This window comes from Prionailurus bengalensis, chromosome E4, assembly GCF_016509475.1.
Source record: "Prionailurus bengalensis isolate Pbe53 chromosome E4, Fcat_Pben_1.1_paternal_pri, whole genome shotgun sequence".
In the NCBI taxonomy this organism is placed as follows: Eukaryota; Metazoa; Chordata; class Mammalia; order Carnivora; family Felidae; genus Prionailurus; species Prionailurus bengalensis.
Genome location: NC_057360.1, coordinates 39,336,322 through 39,356,803, shown reverse-complemented (window position 1 = coordinate 39,356,803; position 20,482 = coordinate 39,336,322). Strand labels below are relative to the sequence as shown.

Genomic DNA, 20,482 nt, shown 5'->3' with positions numbered 1-20,482 from the left:
ACACCAACCAATCCAACAGTCAGAAATACACCATTAGCAGATTTAACAATCTAAAGAAATAGCTTTGGAATTCTACTTTTCATCCAGCATTAACAATATACAGTGCAAGTATCCCTCAACGTATGTATGTATTTTACCAAGAAGATGGTTGTAAAAAAAAAGTTTCATAAAATAAATTTTATTGAACATCTAAGTTGGGAATAGGTGGGCAAGGACAAAAAGTAAGAAATATCATCCAACACCATGGGCTCTGTCTATAGCTGGATAAATCATAGAAAACATGGCTAGCATCTGGGTCACTAGGCAAGCTAGCTTAAGTAGGTGGAAGGCATGGCAACTTCCTACCAATCGCATAGCAATAAGGAAGAGCAAGTCATTCTCTCATCCCTAAAAAGAGGGCAGGGTCAAGAATGTTGCTTTTGTAGGAATAAAAATCAAGAATGAAATGATTATATTTCCAGCCAAATCAACTAGTTCAAATGCCAAAAATCTCACTGTTAGGTAATAGAGACTGCTTTCCCTAGTTTATGCTGTCACAGAGTGATTCTTCATGATGATGATACCTAATTTGCAGTAAGACTATGTAAAATTGACATTGTCAATTTCACATAGATTTCACAGAGATTCTATCAATGGGAAAAAAAAAGAAAATTCATTTGAAAATAAAAACGTGTTGTGCTAAGATAAAAATATGTATTAATCCACATATTTAAAAATGAATCACATTCATTCCTTCATTTACTCAGTCATTCACTTAACAAATATTGGTTGTGAAGTTAATATGTGAAATTGCATGGGAAAGTGCTATTATAACACCAAAGTGGTAGTGGCGTCCGGGTGGCTCAGTTGGTTGAGCATCCAACTCTTGGTTTCGGCTCAGGTCACAATCTCATGGTTCGTGGGTTCAAGCCCCTCGTCAGGCTCTGTGCTGACAGTGCAGAGCCTGCTTGGGATTCTCTCTCTCTCTCTCTCTCTCTCTCTCTCTCTCTCTCTCTCTCTGTCTCTCCATCTCTCTGCCCCTCCCCTACTCATGCTCTCTCTCTCTCTCTCAAAATAAATAAATAAACTTAAAAAATAGTTTTAAAAAAGTCAAAGAGGTATAATACAAGTAGTGTCCAGATTCCATATAGCTTTTAAGAAAAGTAAGGCTTACTTACTCTGTTCGGAATACAAATGGCATTTTTCCCCCAACAGAAATAATGTTTATTGGGTCCTATGCCAGCATATAAAATCCCTATTTAGTTCATGATGTGTATGCAATACTATAGGATTTAATCATTTAAATAATCATGGAAATTAGTATTATAATTTAGGATGATGCCATCTAACTTACTCCCAATTAGTTCCAGGCACAAAACTGGGGGCAGAGGTTTCAACTCCTACGCGATGAGAAAGAGAAAAGGAGGGAAACTAATAGGAAAGGACGGCAATGGCGGGAGGTGGGGGAGGGTGAGGAAGCAGGAGGGAAGAGAGAGGCAGAAGCTGGTAGAAGGCAGGGAAATGGAGTATGTGATCTGGGTGATGAAAAAAAAGATTTCCATTCTCATGTACCTTTAGGGGGAAAGGACATCAACAAAGTTAGGATGAAGAATCAAGTATGGATAGTATTTTCAGGAGCTAGTCAGTAAGCTAAATGAGGGAATTCACTGTGATGCGGAAACATCAAGTTCTGACAAAATTTTAGGTGGTCTCCCACAAAGTTTTCTGTTGAAGTTGATAATACACAAAACAGCTTTCCCTTTCCTTCCTTTTTTCTCTTTCTCTTCTTACAGAGGTATCAGTGACCAGGAGCATTAGCCCAAAAGGAATAGAAAAACTGTATAATAATAAACTTTAAATAATCCAAATTGGAAAATAAGGTCGCTGAATAATTATAATTTCTTACACCTCAATTCAAATGCTACACAACATGATTAAAGAGCTCTCATTATAACAAAAACACAAATTTTCAAAGAAGGAAACTCTAAAAGCCACACGAATTTTTAAAGAATGAATCCATATTAATGTTGCTTCTTTCTTCACAGAATAACCATATGTACAACTTACAATTACTGGAATATATTTAAAAGGTTGGTCTTAAGAGAAGTCATTGTAAGGCTGGTACACTGAAAATGTTTTCTGTTGTTTCATACGTTTTGCCAAAGGCAAAGTCACTATTTCTGCCAAGTACTCCACAAATTGAGTTCTAATCATTAACAATTTTTCCTAAATACCTCCACCCGATTAACCTTCATTTTGCACTTCTACTCACTTGGTATTTATGACCTGCTTTCTAGGGCACACAACACCACCAAAAAACAATTTAATGAACATATCTATTAATTAATATATGTATTTCCCAAACAACACATACATGTGAACATACATAGTCTCATAAAGACACCTTATTTTCTTTGAAATATATACCTTTTGACCTCCTGGAGCTTCAACTGTGTGATGTTCTTTCAATTTCTGTTCTTGTTCCATAATGTCTTTCAAATGCTCATTTACCTTAAAATATAAAAACACTAATTTGAATTTATATTCAAATATGATGATAAAATAACATGCACCTTGAAAGGCCTGTGGTCAGATCTCTGATGTCAAATATCAGTACTATTCAAATGAGAAAGTTTCATTTTCCCAACCAGAAAAAAGTATTTTACAAGTGTTTCATTTGATATTCTGAAATTAATTCATTAATTTATTAAATATTTGTTGAGTACCTACTATATGTCAAGAATTGCTTAGAGTGCTAGAGAAAAAAGGGTACTCAACAACTTCTAATTTTAATGCTTAGGAAACAATAAAACTTTATTTTTTTAATAAATTTTTTCTAATCTCTTATAAAAGAGATTAGCAAAAAAAATTACTTTCCCTAAAATTAATGTTTTCTTATCGTTAGAAAACACTTTAGGAGGGGCGCCTGGGTGGCTCAGTCAGTTGAGTGTCCAACTCTTGATTTCAGCTCAGGTCATGATCCCAGGGTCTCAGGATCAAGTCCCGTATTGGGCTCTGCACGGACAGCATGGAGTCTCTTTAAGATCCTCTCTTTCCCCCCCGCCCCCTCTCTTTCTCCCTCTGCCCCTCTCCCCTGCTTGCACTAAGAAAGAAAAAAAGAAAAGAAAAGAAAAAAAACACTTTAGGGTTTTTTTTCAAATGGCACAAAGCATTATTTTATTTTATTTTCAATTCCAGTGTAGTTAACACACAGCATTATAGTTACACTAGTTTCAGGTGTACAATACAGTGATTCACCAATTCTATACATTACTCTGTGCTCATCAAGACAAACTTTTTTTTTTTTTTGAGAGGGGGGGGCGGGGGAGGGAGGGAGAATCCCAAGCAGGGTCTGCACAGTGAGCACCAAGCCAAGGCTCAGAACCATGAGATCATGACCTGAGCCGAAATCAAGAGTCATTTAACTGAATGAGCCACCCAGGCACCCTAAGATAAGTATATTCTTAATCCCCTTCACTTATTTCACCAATTCTCCTCTCCCCCCTGATAATAATCTGTTTGTTCTCTATAGTTAAGAGTCTGTTTTTTGGTTTGTCTCCTTTTTTCCTTTGTTTATTCTGTTTCTTAAATTCCACATGTGAGTGAAATCATATGGTATTTTCTCCGACTTATTTCACTTAGCATTATACTCTCTAGATCTATCCATGCTGTTGCGAATGGCAAGATTTCCTTTTTTTAGTGACTGAATAATATTTTATTGTGTGTGTATATATATATATATATATATATATAATATATATATAAATAGAAAACCCTTTGAATCAAGTTCTTAATCTGTAATTTCATAGATATGTCCTTGAACCATGAGTGGGTTTTAGTGCGGTCATAATGCCACAGCTAAATTAGATGAAAAAAATTTCTGTATGAGAACTTTTCTGGGAGAAGGTTTAATTTATCTCCCAAAGATTATTCAAACAGTCCATAATCCAAAAAGGTTAAGAAACAGTCTATGTACTGCATAAAATATTTCTTAAGAATAGTTTAAACAATTCTGGATTTTGAGCTAATAATTTTAAGGTCACTCTAATAATAATAAAGTTCAAATTTATTAATTCTGGCACTCTGGAAAACATTATGCCATTATCAACCACTATAACTCTAAACCAAATCAATAATTTTCTGAACTCTTCTATTGCCTAAAATTCAGTTCAGTGGCTAAAAAGAAATAGAGAATTTTAATTTATGATAAATTTAATGAACAATAGTCACTAAGAGTCTTCTATACTCATGATATTTCTAAGGGGTTGTAAGGAATTTAATCAACAAATTTATTTTGGTACGTGAATCTGCAGCGTTCTAAGATTTCCTAGTTGCTCTCTTACTTAGATCATCGGTTTGGTTAAACAAAATAGAAGAGACAGCAGAATTAGAAAAGACCAAGGTTAGATTCAAAACCTGTACTTACAAGCTGTGACCTCAATAATTTCTTGATACTTCTGAGCCTTAGATACTTTTTAATAAAAGCTATTTCATAAAGCAGTCGGGATATTATGGCTCTAAAATGGTCCCCACTGATCCCCTGGAGTGTGGGCTGGACCTATATTTCTAACCAACAGGACACAACTAAGGTGATGGGATATCACTTCAGAGATCAAGTTACATAACATTCTAATTTCCATCTTGCTAGCCAACTCTGGCTGGCTTTGATGAAGCACGCTGCCAAACTGTTAGCTGCCCTGTGGAGAGGCCCACATGGCAAGAACCTGCCAACCTTGCCTTCAGCCCAGAGACAGTAAGAAACTGGGGCCCTCGGTCCAACTGCCTGCAATGGACACTGCCAACAACCACATGAACTTGGAAGTGGATCATTCTGTAGTCATACGTTGAGATAACACTACAGGTCTGGCCAATGCCTTGACTGCAACCTGGCCGGACTCAGAGAGGATGCAAGGAAGCAGGGCCTGGATCTGTGACCCATAGAAATTGATAATACTGAAATAATTAGAATAAATAGGTAATTAAATAAATAAGCAACTGAGAAAACACAGAGGACAACAGAAATAATATATAAAATATACCAAGTACATGATACATAGCACATGTTCCATAGATTCTTATAAACAATATATCCTCAAAGTTATACCAGATAGTTAAATCTCTATAAGGGCTTTAACAAACCTTAATAAAATACTTTAAGGTGATGTAATGGTATAAGTCATCCTAAATACCAAAATCATGATTATAAGAAGATTTTACATGTTGATAATTCATTAACTTTCATAATAGAATAAAAGAAAACTACAAGACATGTTGCAGACATAACAAGACATGACATGCTACTTAACCTACTTGGGTACCCAAAACAGTGAAGTAAAATAATTAGCTTATTATTATAATAATTAGCTTTATGAATATAATAATCAGCTTATTAATAATTATTAATAATTAGTTCCCAAATGCTGGTTAGAAAGTTCTACTACTGAAGTTGAATCATGATATTTTTTTGTACATCTCAAGGAAAAAAAATTAAAGGGATGTGATGTATTAGAGAGCTCATCATGACTCAGAGGGAGGTCACCATCTGAACAAGTGCTGAGGACTAGTGAACTAGAGAACAAAAAACAATATTTGGCTTTAGTAGTATGAATTAGGTAAAAATAAATTTGTTAAAATGATATATTAGATTTAAAATACCTATTAATTTAAAAATATACATTAGCTTTTAATTTTTTTCATTTTATTTATTTATTTATTTATTTATTTATTTTTAATTTTATTTCAAGTGAGTTAATATACAGTGTAGTCTTGGCTTCAGAGGTAGAACCCAGTGATTCATCTCTTACATATGACACCCAGTGCTCATCCCAAAAAGTGCCCTCTTTAATGCCCATCACCCATTTAACCCATCCCCCACCCATCTCCCCTCCAGCAACCCTCAGTTTGTTCTGTCGGGAAGCCTGACTGACTCAATCTATACAGCATGTGACTCTTGATCTGGGCGTTGTGAGATCCACCCCCACGATGGGTGTATAGATTACTTTAAACATTTTTTTTTTAAAATACAAATAGTAATGTGTATCCTTGCCTTAGTATAAGTCTAAAGTTATTCAGTATTTTACCTTCCTCGTGAACAATACAAAAACCTCAGAAAGCCTTTAAATCAAATCATACCCTTTCATCTCCATGCTTTTTCATTCAGAATTATAGTTTGCTTCTTATGGGCCTCAAAATGAGATATTATGATTTTTCATAATACTTATTTAGATTTACACAAATGTGTAACAATTCTGCTTTTTATCATCGCTTCCTACATCCCACCTCTTTTTTCTAGGTTCAATTTCTTTCTTACTGAAGTACAATCTTTTAGTAGTTCTGCAAAGGTGAGTAATGAACTGCCTTTCTTTGTTTGAACAAATCTTAGTATCACCTTTAATCTTGAATAAAAGGTCTAGAACCCTAAGTTCATTATAATTTTTCTTCAGCACTTTGAAGACTTTGCTACATTGTCTTCTGTGCGCAAATATTACTACTGAGAAGGCTACTACAGTCTAACTGCCATTCTTTTCAGAGGCTCTGTCTTGTATTTTTGTGGAGTTCTGCAGATTTAGGATATGTATCGGTATGGATCTGTATTAATTTATCCTGGTTGGAACTCATTGTGATTCCTGAATTTGAAAGTTTGTATCTTTCAATGGTTGTAGAAAATTTTGTATTTCTTCAAATATATTCTCTCTTCCCCGCTTCTCTCTGGTAATCTCTTTTTGGAATTCCAATTAGGAATTCCATTAATCTTGATTTCATATATTCCATCTCATCTCTCTGGGCTTCATTCTGGGTAACTTCCTTTCGGCAAGTAATTCCCTCTTTACATCTAATCTTCTATTTTAAACTTTGATTTTTAATGAACAACATTTTTGATTTCTGAAGTCATTTTGGTTATTTTTCCGTTATGTCCCCATGGGGCCTTATTCTTTCCTATAGTTTTTATTCCATGTTTTATTTCCAGTCATTTAACCATTTATTTTTGGGGCCCCTGGGTGGCTCAGTCAGTTAAGAGGCCAACTTCGGCTCAGGTCATGATCTCACAGTTTGTGAGTTCAAGCCCCGCGTCAGGCTCTGTGCTGACAGCTCAGAGCCTGGAGCTTGCTTCGGATTCTGTGTCTCCCACTTTCTCTGCCTCTCCCCCACTTGTGCTCACTCGCTCTCTCTCCTCTCTCAAACATAAATAAATAAAATGTAAAAAAAAAAAACCCACACATTTATTTTTATAGTCTTTTTCAGACTGTCCTTACTCTCTGCGGTTCTTGCAATGTAACCCTCACTTCTCCATGTGTTTCATAATTTTTGATTGTCAGTACTTTTGAATTTGCAGCAAAGACTCTCCCTCCCCCGCTGCCTTTGGGTGTGGAAGTGAACTTTCAGAGTATTTTTAAATTTGCTTCTCTGACAGGTGCCAGAAAGATTATTACTGGCCTAGTACTAGTATTTTGTTAATTTGTTGCCTTCTCCCATTTTCCTTGATCATCAGCTGAGTGCTCATCTCCCTGCACGTTCAGTTAAAGAGGTCTCTTTCCCAGGCCTAGAGGGAAACTCATAATCAGCCTAAGAAAATCATGATAGCCTCATTCTTCTTACTAAAAGATGGTTTAGGTACAGGCAAAAGAATCTATCTTAGACAACAGGACCTCCTGGTGGGAGGACAATCTGAGGGCAAGTTTTCTTTGTAAACCGAAGAGTCCAGAAGACCCTCTCATCTTTGCTAGACATTATTGTGACTGGGTATGATCCCTGGAATCACTGGTGCCATTATACAACCACAAATGGAAACACTGTATAGAATTAAGAATAACAGAATAGAGGGGCGCCTGGGTGGCTCAGTCGGTTAAGCGTCCGACTTCAGCTCAGGTCATGATCTCGCAGTCTGTGGGTTCGAGCCCCGCATCAGGCTCTGTGCTGACAGCTCAGAGCCTGGAGCCTGCTTCGGATTCTGTGTCCCCCTCTCTCTCTGCCCCTCCCCAACTAGCACTCTGTCTCTGTCTCTCAAAAAACAAAATAAAAACGATTAAAAAAAAGAATAACAGAATAGAAATGAAGGAAAGCCCCTATATTCTTGTTGCTGCTGTTGAGTCCCTAAATTAACTAACCCTGCATATGTCCCACCTTCAGATATGTTGCTATGTGAGATGATAAATCCTTTAAGCTACTTGTATTTGGATCTTCTGGCAGTTAAAAGCATGGCTGATGTGCTCCCTTTCACGGAGGGTCCAGCTTCCTGTGCATCTTTTGTGGGTCTAAACAGAGGTTGCAGTTCCTACTTCCCACAGCAGGCAAAACCAAGGCCTTTCCTTGTGTCCAAATGACTCTAAAACTCTAGCATATGCTTGACAGCCCAGTGGGAGAGCCACCAAAACTTCCAGGCCCCACTTTTCCTGGCACCTGAGGACTTCCTTTTCCTTCTTTAAAGCTCACCTCTGTAATATAAACTTTTCTAATTACAGTTTATCAAACATATGTCTAGGTGTTTATAAGCAGGAGGTTGTAGTCTTAATCCAACATGTTGCCAAAATCACTAACATTTTCTGTCTTGGTAATTTATGTGCTACAAAGCAGCTTTATAATTTACATGCATCTTGACATATTTTGATCAATTTACCAATTGTGTGGTGCGGAGAGTTAGGCAGAAAGAGGTGATGGAACTAAAACCTGGGAAAGTTTATAAGTTATTCTGTTGTTTTTGGGGGGTGGTGTGTGTGTGTCTTCTTTTTTTTTTAGGTTAAAAAAGAAATACTTTCTAATTCACTGCTATGTAGTCACAACTGATCTATCAGTTTGGAAACGTCTTCATGATTTTTTAAAAAGTTTTTATCTAAATTCTGTTCGAAAAGCAAATCGGTCATATATTGATACTTTAAACCATTATTCATTCATTTATTCACACATTCAACAGCTATTTATTGAATGCTAGTTATGTAACAGACATTGTATTAAGAGGCTAGGGATACAGTGATATATATAAACCCAGAATGGTCCCTATCCTCATAGGACCAAAAAAAAAAAAAAAAAAAAAAATGGGGCAAGAGACCCCCAACTCCACCCCGCGAAAAAGGCAATTTATTAGGAGAGCTGTAAATAGAGAGATAAGAAGAAAATAATGGGGGTGAGAGGGAGGACCTATTTTAGGAAGGCTGTGTGTGTCGGAGAAGGCCTCCATGAGAGGTAACTTAAGCTGAGACCTAAAAATGAGAAGCTGGCCATGATAAAAATAGAAAAAAGAGTATTCCAGACAAAGAATAAACAATATAAGCAAAGGCGTTGTGGTGGGGAAAATCTGGTATGTTTGAGGAACTGAAAAAACAGTATGGCTGAAACATGGCGAGGAAAGGAGGGGTTACAAGATGAAACCGGAAAGAGAGGTAGAACCAAATAATGTTAAGGTTCATGTATTCATAACTTGTGGGTACCCCTGCATGAGTCAGTCATTTAGTACAATCTTGTCTTCTGTGATTTTGCTTATTTTTAAATTCAAATTCATTTTCTGCCAATCATGCTATTTTAGCCATGTTATTCTCACTTTTCTATGGTAGGTTTTTTATACCTATGGGTGTATTATCCAGAAAAAATGGCAACTGGGTTAGGGTAACCCAAAATAAGAGCCAAAAGGAACAAGGACATACTAAATCTGAGAGGCCAGAGTGAAGTCATGATGAGAAAATAAGTAACAAAGCTGGTGTTCGTAGATTGGAGCAAGAAAAAGTACACTAGGAGGTTCAGGTTGAATCAAATGTTTTCAACCTCTATCTAAAAACTGAATAGGATGGATATGGCCGCATAAAGGTGCTGAACATTCTTAATTAAGTGATTTCTTTATCCTTCTATAAATTCCCAAAGTTCTAAAAGGCCTAGCTTAATTCTGTAGCTTTACCTACCTCTTTTATTTATTACACATCATCTCTCTGCCAAACACTGCACTAGTCTAGGCACCAAGACTAAAAAAAGAAAGATGGGCATTGTACCTATCCTCACAAAGATTACTCTTCTTAGATTTCTTTTTAGTGTTCTCTTTTTTAAATGTGTATTTATTCATTCTGGGGAGAGAGAGAGTGACAGAGACATTGTGCGCGCACAAGCAGGGGAGGGGCAGACAGTGAGGGAGACACAGAATCTGAAGTAAGCTCCAGGCTCCAAGCTGTCAGCACAGAGCCCGAAGTGGGGCCTGAACCTATGAACGTGAGATCATGACCTGAGCTGAAGTCGGACACTTAACCAACTGAGCCACCCAGGTGCCCCAAGATCATCCTAGTTTGTTTAAGCAATTAAGCAAAATAATTACAAACTCTTGGAAGTGCTATGATGCAAAGAAGACGTGTTGCAGCAGAAAATAAGACTTGACAGGTGCCCACTTCAGACAAGGTTGTGAGGAAAAAGTGCTGTCTAAATTGAGAAATGACATGGGGTGCCTGAGTGGCTCAGTTAGTTAAGTGTCTGACTCCTGATTTTGGCTCAGGTTATGATCTCAAGGTTTGAGAGACCAAGCCCCACATTGGGCTCTGCATGGAGAGCATGCAGCATGCTTGGGATCCTCTCTCTCCCTCTCTCTCTGCCCCTCCCCTGCTTTCTCTCTCTCTCTCTCTCTCTCTCTCTCAAAATAAATAAACACTAAAAACATAAATACACTGAGATGGGGCAGCTGGGTAGCTCAGTCAGTTAAGTGTCTGACTCCTGATTTTGGCTCAGGTCATGATCTTACAGTTTGTGAGTTTGAGCCCCACACTGGGCTCTGTGTTGACAGTGTGGAGCCTACTTGGGATTCTCTCTCCTTCTCTCTCTACCCCTCCCCTGCACTCTCTCTCTCTCTCTCTCAAAATAGATAAAAAAAAATATTTATCAACAAAGAAAGAAACAATGGAATGGAAGCCGTGCAAAAACCAGGAGATGAGCTGCCCAGGAACGGGACACATCATGATCAAAGGCCCTGTGGGGAGGCAGACAGCTAGAATGAAGTGAGTGAAGCGTGAGAGGAGAACAGTGGCCCCAAGCTGAGAATGGAGAAATGCACAGGATGTAGGCCATGGTGCATTCTGCATTTTAAGCGTAAAATGAAGCCCCTAAAAGTTTTAATAAAGGAATGACATGATTCAAGTTACACTGTTAAAAAGATATTCTGAGATTTTGTTCTGATAACAGTGGAATAGCATGCATCACACTAAGCTCCCCAGAACAGCAGATGTAAACTGGACAAAGTACAAAAAAAGCAACTGCTGAAGGTATTGGAGAGCAATCAAAAGCAGACAGAAATGGGAAAGGATGTGACCTTTGAAAGGAGGCAATATGCTGAGTGAAATCTATGTTTTTCAAGGGCTTTCTCCTCAATTCACACAATGCACAGTGGATAGAACCAAGCGGAAAACTAGTTGTGCTGGATTGAAGAACTGAGGGAGAAATGGGAGACTGTCAGAATGGCTGGATATTGAGGAAGATCCTGGAAAAGAAGGAATCATGGTGGAGGGACACCCCAGTTGCACATCTAAACTGCCCTCAAATCCTTGGCTGAGCCCTGAACTATGCACGTGTAGGAAAGACTCAAAAGAGTCAAGGGGGTGGTGGGGGAGGGGGGAGGAGGTGGGGGGGGAACAACTGCTGAGAGGCTGAAGAAGCTGCCTGCTACGGGGGAGCTGGTGTGGCACTCGAGTCCCACACCAAGGTAAACACCTTGGGTTCTCCACCAAAACTTTAGAAGGGTCACACATGATTTAGAAGTAAAGGCTGAATTTAAGAGGAGTACAGAGAAGTATTCACTCGATTTGTCAAGATGAAAGCCAACTCCCAAACCAACTCAGTATAGGGGTGGGGATGGGAGAGAATGCAGAGAAGGCCAGTGAATGAGGAAATAACTCTTTGGAGAAGTTCTGTGTATGGAGGAATTGGGTTGGGGAAGTTTTATCAGAATGGGAAACACTAGTGTAAGTCTGTATTCTTGTAAGAATGGTCCAATAGAGAGGGAGAACTGGATGATGCAGGAGAGTGAGGGAATCACAGTGTGGTCCACAGACCAGTAGCATTAGCATCACTGGAGCTTCTTAGAAATGCAGACTCTCCACCCCAACCCCAACCCCAACCCCAACCCCAACCCCAACCCCAACCCCATAAAGTCAGACCCTGCACTTTAACAAGTTCCCTGGGGACTCTAACGCACATGGAAGCATGGCAAGAACTGAACAGAGGACCAATGACAAAGACAAGGGAAGAAAGCAGAGTTCTAGAGTAATAAGTAATGAGAAACTGGTCTTTGACAGGAAGGGGGAGGGGTCACTTTCTCCACTTTAAAAGCAGGAAAGAAAGAAAGACAATGAATACTGATGTGGAAAGGTTTACAGATTTGGTAGCAAAAAGAAAATTCCCACCTGATGACTTCCCATCTCTGGTCTCAAAAAAAGGATGAGGCAAGGTCCTCAACTGACAGTTAACAAGGCATGGGCTATGGAAGGTCTGAGGATTAGAGAAGAAAGGATGACATAATTTTCAAGGATGAAATAATTTTCAAGTGTGGGAAAGTGAACTTCTTAGGGACACACTTGTTGGCCTGGCAGTAAGCACTGAGTGTTTATTTGAAGTCTGTGTTTATAAATTTAAAGCGAAACTAGCTTCCTTGTGTAAATTTCTCCTTTATATCCATAGCTGCACCCTAGAGAGAAAGCAGGTAACTGAGCTCAACCAGGGTTGTGTCACATAAATCACAGGGAGAGAAAAGGAGGCAAAGTAACTGACAGTACTTGCAAGAATCTAGTTCAAAAAAGAAATCTTAACTGAGACTGTAAGAATTAACAGCCGCAATGGTTTGGAACTCATGATGAAGCTGAACACTGTTAACAGTAGGCATATTTGACTAAGTGAAGGAATTATTTAAGAATGAGATGTTTGTGGGATGCCTGGGTGGCTCAGTCAGTTGAGTGTTCAACTCTTAATTTCAGCTCAGGTCTTGATCTCACGGCCATTAGATCAAGCCCCTCCATGCTCAGTGCAGAGCCTGCTTAAGATTCTCTCTCTCTGCCCCCCTCCCCTGCTCACACTGTCTCTAAAATTTAAAAAAAAATAATAACAATAATTAAAAAAAAAAAAAAAAAGAATGAGATGTTTGCAATAAGATGTGAAGGTTACATCCTGATGAGTGTCCAGAGCTAAGGAGGAAGAAATCAAGGAACTCCAGGAGCAGAGTATTAAATGGGCTTTCTACCTTGATACTGATAACGATGATAAATGAAGTTTTTTACATTTAGCTTCTCGTTATGCAAGCATTCAAGGAAGGATACCTGAAGGTACAATTTCTTTTAGATCTGCTCAGGTCTTGCTCATGGGTAAGGTTTCATTTTTTTCTGGAGTGATAGTTACAAACAAATGCAAATCAGGAAGAATTAACTACTCAATTTGGCAAAGGGAGTAATAAGCTGACAATTTAAGCACCTTCAGAGCATAAATAACTAATCACAGTTCCATAAAAATTTCCAAGAGAAATCTACAATCAATACAGTCTTATGTAACTCAGTCAAGCAAACCTAAGAATCAGAGAATAGGAAATAGGAATTACTTCATTATTAGATTCAAAAAATACTCACTGAACACCCACAGTGTATATAACACCCTACTCTGAGTGCTGGAAATTTTCTAATAATCTGATATGAACTAAATCATTATTAAATGTAATTACAGATATTGTAGAATATACAGAAATCTATTTTCATCATTTTAACAGATTTTTTTTAATCAAAAGGTAATGGGAAATTTTAAGTAACTTAAACAACTTTAGCTTTCATTTTGATTTAAAATTTTTTTTTTTCTCAACGTTTTTTATTTATTTTTGGGACAGAGAGAGACAGAGCATGAACGGGGGAGGGGCAGAGAGAGAGGGAGACACAGAATCGGAAACAGGCTCCAGGCTCCGAGCCATCAGCCCAGAGCCCGACGCGGGGCTCGAACTCACGGACCGCGAGATCGTGACCTGGCTGAAGTCGGACGCTTAACCGACTGCGCCACCCAGGCGCCCCTTCATTTTGATTTAAAACAAAAACAACAATGGAGTGTGCCTTAGTGTGTTCAGACGGCTGTAACAGCAATAATCACAGAATAGGTGGCTTATAAACAGAAAGGTATTTCTCATAGTTCTAGATGCAGGCAATTCCAAGATCAAGGGATGAGCAGGTCTGGTGTTTGGGGAGGGCCTGCTTCCCAGCCATCTTCTTGCTGTGACCTCACATGGCAGAAGGAGCAAGGGAGCTTGCTGGGGCCTCTTTCATGTGGGCATTAATCCCATTAATGAGGGCTATGACCTAATCACCTCCCAGAACCCCACTTCCTAACACCATCACATCAGGGGTTGATTTCAACATAAGAGGGGTGTCTCGGTGGCTCAGTCAGTTGAGCATCCAACTTCAGCTCAGGTCATGATCTCATGGTTCATGAGTTCGAGCCGCATATCACGCTTGGAGCTGTCAGTGCAGAGCCCACTTCAGACCCTCTGTCCCCCCTTCCCATCCCTCCCCCGCTCACATTCTCTCTCTCAAAAATGAATAAACATTAAAAAATATATTTGAGAATAAGAATTTGGAGCAGACAAAACCTGCAATCTATAGCAGAGTGGCAATATATGATTAAAGATTGTACTTTTTCTGGTTAGGAGACTTATTTTTACTCAAGTGAGCATATTCCTACCTTGTTTATCCAGTACATGACAGCATCCTCAATATCATAGGGCAAATCCGTGGCTTGAAAAAAAGCTGAGTACTGTTGAGCACAGGCAATTACTTTCTCTATACTGACCATTTCTACGGTATAAGCCATCATTAGGGTATCTATCATGGCCAAATGAGCACTCTGAAAATATAAAACAAGAACAGAATTTAAAAATTACACTTAGAAACTGCTATTTATACATTTTACAATATTAGTAACAATTCCTAACAAAAAGTAACAGAACTAAAGACTACAGAAGATAAGCCTTAACAAGAAAGCACAAATGAGAGATAAGCTAACTGAACCAAACAAACTTATCACTGAAATAATTAGTGAGGATCTTTAAGACACTCATTCTCTTCTATTCAGGGAATGTTCCTTTTCCTGTTTTTCCTATTTTTGATAATGTTGTAATCATTTACCCATAATACAATTTACAAACTTCAGAGCATCTTTGACTATGCTCTTTCCTCAAGCTTCATAACCACATAGTAGAAAAAGTTTATAGATCCTGCTTCTAAAATGTCTCTCAAATCTGCCGTCTTCCTCTTTCTGACTGCCACAGTTCCCGCGCAGACCATCAACATTTCTCACACTTGAACAAGGCAAAGGACTCTCTGATTCTCCTGGCTCCAGCTTTTTCCTTATCCTATTCATCCAGCAACCCAGGACCTCCAGTCTTTCCTTTGCCTCTTTGTGTTGTGCATGTTTGCTTGTTTTTAAATACAAAAGTGTTGTTACACCCTGACGCTTAAAAGTTCCAAACATTACAAAATACATAAAGTAGAAACTACCCCTCCCGGTCCTCCTCCCCTAGCAATGTGAACATTTGGGTAAGTATTCTTACAAAAAAAGTTTAATGCACACCAAATAGATAAACATTTACACCGTTTCCTATTTTGCTGGCATTATAAACAATTCTACAACACTGTATTTCCCCAGGGATAATTCTTCACTGTGGGGCTACTGGACCCAAGAGCAATCACATTTTAAGTTTTCATAAATAACCATTAATCTGCTCCCTAGAAAGTCTGAAGCAACCTTTATCTCCCACCAAGAATGTTATCACTGTGCCTGTTTCCCCACATTTTTTTCTTTGTCAACATTTGGTACCATTCACTTTTTATCATATGTGTCAGTCTGAAAAGTTAAAAAAAAGAAACACACACACCCTCATTTAACTTTGCGTTACGCTGAATAATAATGAGCATCTTTTTACATGTTAAGCAACCAACTTGTATTTTGTCCCTTGGAAAACTGCCTGTTCATATCTTTTGCCTATTTTTCTCTTTGAGATGCTCATCTGTTTTTATTTCTTGATTTGTAAGAGCTCTTTACATATTAGGTATATTAGCTCTGTGTCATTCAGATAGCAAATACATCTTCCTAGTGTGCCTTTGGATTTTCAACTTTATTTGGAGTATAGTTAGCTACAGAGAAGTTCTAAATAGATACTTGGTAAAATCTGTCAATCTTGCTATTCTCCTTTATGACGCAGAACTTATCTCACGTTTGCAAAAGGTTTCCCCACCCCACAAATACAGAAATATTTTCCTCTATTTTTTTCTATTGCTTTAAATCTATCTAGAATTTGCTTTTGAAGATATTATAAACTAGGGACTAGTTATTTTTCCAAATCAGAGATTTCATCATATCACATTCTCTCACGAAGTCTACCTCATTTACTTTATATTAAAGTCTATACTCCTCAAACAGAGGTAAAGTACTTTAACAGCTGGTCCCTACCTATTACTCCAGCCTTTTAACTTACCATTTCCTTCCCCCAAATCACACTCCTTTCAAAATAGCCAGAGAAGACTGCCATTCCCCAAATCTGTCACCAATTTTCAAGTTTCCATGCCCTTGCTGTTGCTGTCCTCCTTATAATCTAGACTAAGTCCTGACATTGGCCTGATTGTTATCTTCATTCTAAAGGCTTTTTCCGATTCACTTTCCAATCAAAATGACTCATTTTTCCTATAGAATGAGTACAGGTTCCTACAAAAGAGTGTTTATACCTGCATTAAATTCTGACTTATCTCAAGTAGAGCATGAGCACTGGTATTTTTAAAAAGTTCCCCAGAAGCCAGGGCTGAGAATCACTGACTTCTCTCATCATAGTATAGTTACCTGTATACAACCCTGTTTCCCTAGTTAGACAGTAAGACTCTTGAAGGCAAGGACATTATCTTAGTTATATTCATACTTCCTACACCTAACATGGTACCTGGCAACTAGCAAGAACTGAAGAAAGTTGGAAGGGAAGAAGCTAGTCTGGGGGGTCACCATAAGGAATGGGGAGCTAGCTTTACACTGGAGCTTAAGAAAGTGGTTTTGACTAGGAGGTAGTAGACTAGCCTATCAAAAATTTAGCACTACTTATAGAAAGGCAGATACTTTATCTTAATAACAACAATCATACAACCAATGGTGACTCCTACTTATTAAGTCTAACTTATGTACCAGATACTGTGCTAAGTATGTCATTAATATATTAGTTCTTTCATGTCAAATCTCTTCTGAAATAAAGCCGGAGATAATATACTTTCTACAACCCTCACAACTCTCTAAAGGAAATATCACTTACACATTTTATATGTGAGGAAGCTGAAGTTCAGACAATTAAATAGTTTGTCCAAATCTAATGGGCTCTTTCTATTGTATCATGCAGTTGGCAGAAATTAAGTTATTTAGTTAGGCAAGAAATATGTTTTGGAAATTCTAAATATATGCACGAAAGAAAAATAAACATAAATAATTGTTTCAAATTCAGATATTTTCATGTTCTACTCTATCCAGTAAGTCTTTTCCAGACTGCTACTGCCCAGGTAGCCCAGTTATTCCTTCAGAGTCGAAGCGGCACACTGTTATCACTTCTAGCACCTCCTTTCACTCAAGTCATTTATTTGTATGTGTCCTCTCCATTCAACTCTTCTGGCCCTTGTGAGCAGACTGTCTTTCTCATCTTTGTTCCTAGCACAATGATTTAAGGAAGAAAGTTCTCAGAAATCAGTATTTGATAGCATTAAAAAGCATAATTTGAACAAAAAGGTGGGAAAACATTTCAAGAGCCACAAAACTATTCATGTACTCTTTACCAAGATTTTTTCTCTTGGCAATTTATTCTACAGACATAATTTGAGAGGAAAAAACAGCTATGTGAATGAAAGTGACCATTACAGTATTATATATAACAAAAAGGAAGGAAATAATGTTACAACCATAATGAGCTATTTATGGTATCCTGAACTATTTAACAATAGGGATATGGACAATACAATACTGAGTGGAAAAAAACACCGTACCATAATAATGTTCAAGATACACACACACACCCTTATACATACACATACATATATGTATATACATACAGGTATGGATATATACATATAATATATATAAAAAGAGGAAAGGAAAAAGTGCAAAGAAAAAACTTACTTAGAAATTACCTTGTTATAGTATGCAAAACATACATATAAAATCTATAGTTTACTTCACAAATTAGGATGGTAAACACTAAGTATAATTAGTAATACATTTTCAAAATAAAAACATTTTCTCATATTGTCCTTATACTTATGTCTATATGATAATCACCCACTTCTTTAAACTAAACTTTCAAATTTTAATATGACTTTTTTTACCCTTTAATTTTACAATATGAGGTACAGATAAATTAAAAACTATATAAAACAGAAAGTATATAATGAATCTAGAAAAGATCAGTAGTAAGAAAAAAATAATAAGCTCTAGGTCACAATCAATATACAGTAATTTATATCTCTAGATAAAGCACACATATTTAATTTCTTACCTAAAGAGTTAAGATCAGAATAACAACTACAGCTAACACAGATACTATGTGCCATGTAATATTTTCAGCATGCAATGTTTTCAGCACTTGTATTAAACTCATTTAATACAACAACCCTGTGAGAGGGACTATTATTACACCTGTTTTCTGGATGAGAAAATTATGTAACCTGTTCAGGGTTACTCAGCAAGGAGGTAGTGATGTAGGGATTCAAACCCAGAGGTCTGGCTCTAGAGCCCATAACCATCTCACATCCACACTGCAGACTCCTCCCAGTGCCCCACTCTATGAGGCTGCATACTGCAGCAGGAGGCAAGACAGAATCTTGCAGTTCCAACAGCCGTGGCAGAAGCAACAGTTGTGCACTGAGGCCACCGGGGGGCAGAGCAGAATATGCTAGGATCAGCAGTATAAAGACTGCTTACGGAATAAAAAGCAGTTCCAATGAAAAAGGAAAGGCTACAGAATTCCACTGAATGTATTGAATAGAGCTTAAAGTATCATACAAAGGCCAGTATTAGGTTCTGTATCTGTGTTACAAAAATTGTATTTTTGTTACCTCCAATCAGTGGACTCTACACAAAACAAGTTACATTTATGTATTAGAAATTAAAGTTAATGCTATTACACAGAGGCATCTGGGTGGTTCACTTGGTTGAACATCCACCTCTTGATTTCCACTTCCAGTCATGGTCCCAGGTCATGAGACGGAGCCCCGTGTGGAGCCTGCTTGGGAATTCTCTCTCCCTCTGCCCCTCTTCCCTACTCATCACATGCTCTCTCACTCTCTCAAAAAAAAAAAAAAAAAAAAAAAAAAAAACAATTAAAAAAAAATTAAAGGGGCACCTGGGTGGTTCAGTCGGTTAAGCACCCAACTCTTGCCAGCAGCTCAGGTTGTGATTTCATATTTTGGGGAGATTGAGCCCTGCCTCAGACTCTGTGCTGACGGCACAGTGCCTGCTTGGGATTCTCTCTCTCCCTCTCTCTCTGCTCCTTCCCTGCTCTCTCTCTCTCAAAAATAAAGGTTTTTTTTTAAAAATATATTTCTTTTAACGTTTATTTACTTTTTGAGAGACAGAAACAGTTTTTTTAATATAAAAATAGCTATTAAATAAGGAGAAGCATTTAAGTGTTATAGGTGAGAAATTTATTAGTCTCAAAAATTAGTAAGATGTAAGTCCTAGTATTGCATGTCTTTTATTATTCTTATATCAGATTTAGACATGGACCTTAAAAAAGATTCCTAAGAAGAATCCAGGTCTTGGCCTACTGTGGTATAGCAGCTCTAAGTGCCCATGTCCAAGTAGTCCTAGAAGGGTATAAGAAGGAGCCAAGACTTAACAAATCAATCATGAACATGAAGTATTTGAATCGTTCTGCTAAAGTGATATGCACAGCATATACATATCAGACTGGGGTTTGTCAGAGTTAATTCCAATTCAGAAAATTATACTTTATCATTTATTTATAAAACAAGTTTACTGTAAGCTTCATTTATCTTTAATTAACATGGAGATAAAAGTAAAACAGCACTTATAACCCTACTGAGATACCACTACATATCCATTAGGAAGGCTATAATTTAAAAATCAGATAATAACAATTGTTGGCAAGAATGTGGAGAAATCAGAACTCCTATACACTGCTAGTGAAAATGTAAATGATGTAGCCCCTGTGCAAAGTTTGGCGTTCTTCAAAAGATTACCATTTGATCCTGTTATTCTTTAAGGCCTATATATCCAAGAGAAATGAAACTATGTGTCCACACAAAAACTGTTCACAAATATCACAATAGCCAAAAAGGTAGAAACAACCCAAATGTCCATCAACTGATGAATGGATATACAAAATATATACATTCTATACAATGGAATATAATTCAGCAATAGTGATATATAGAACACAGATGAAACCTGAAAATAATATGCTAAGTAAAAGATGCCAATCACATACACACAAAAATACATATCATATTATTCCATTTATATGAAACGTCCAGAATAG

At 37.6% G+C, this 20,482-nt stretch overlaps 1 protein-coding gene and 1 long non-coding RNA gene across 10 annotated transcripts in view; one reads left to right on the top strand and one right to left on the bottom strand.

The window, feature by feature from the left end:
* The window catches only part of CAMSAP2 (calmodulin regulated spectrin associated protein family member 2), a 113,093-nt gene that overhangs the window by 37,609 nt on the left and 55,002 nt on the right, over positions 1-20,482 (bottom strand). For all 9 annotated transcript variants that reach the window (XM_043568182.1, XM_043568173.1, XM_043568175.1 and 6 more), the window contains 2 exons: positions 14,644-14,805; positions 2,407-2,490 (listed from right to left, as the gene is read on the bottom strand). In XM_043568182.1, coding sequence (XP_043424117.1) covers positions 2,407-2,490; positions 14,644-14,805 — 246 coding nt within the window. The remainder of the gene's footprint in view (positions 1-2,406; positions 2,491-14,643; positions 14,806-20,482) is intronic.
* On the top strand, positions 248-15,344 carry LOC122476017. The gene is made up of 3 exons (XR_006295363.1): positions 248-372; positions 14,033-14,038; positions 15,334-15,344. It is a non-coding gene; the product is annotated as an uncharacterized LOC122476017 (long non-coding RNA).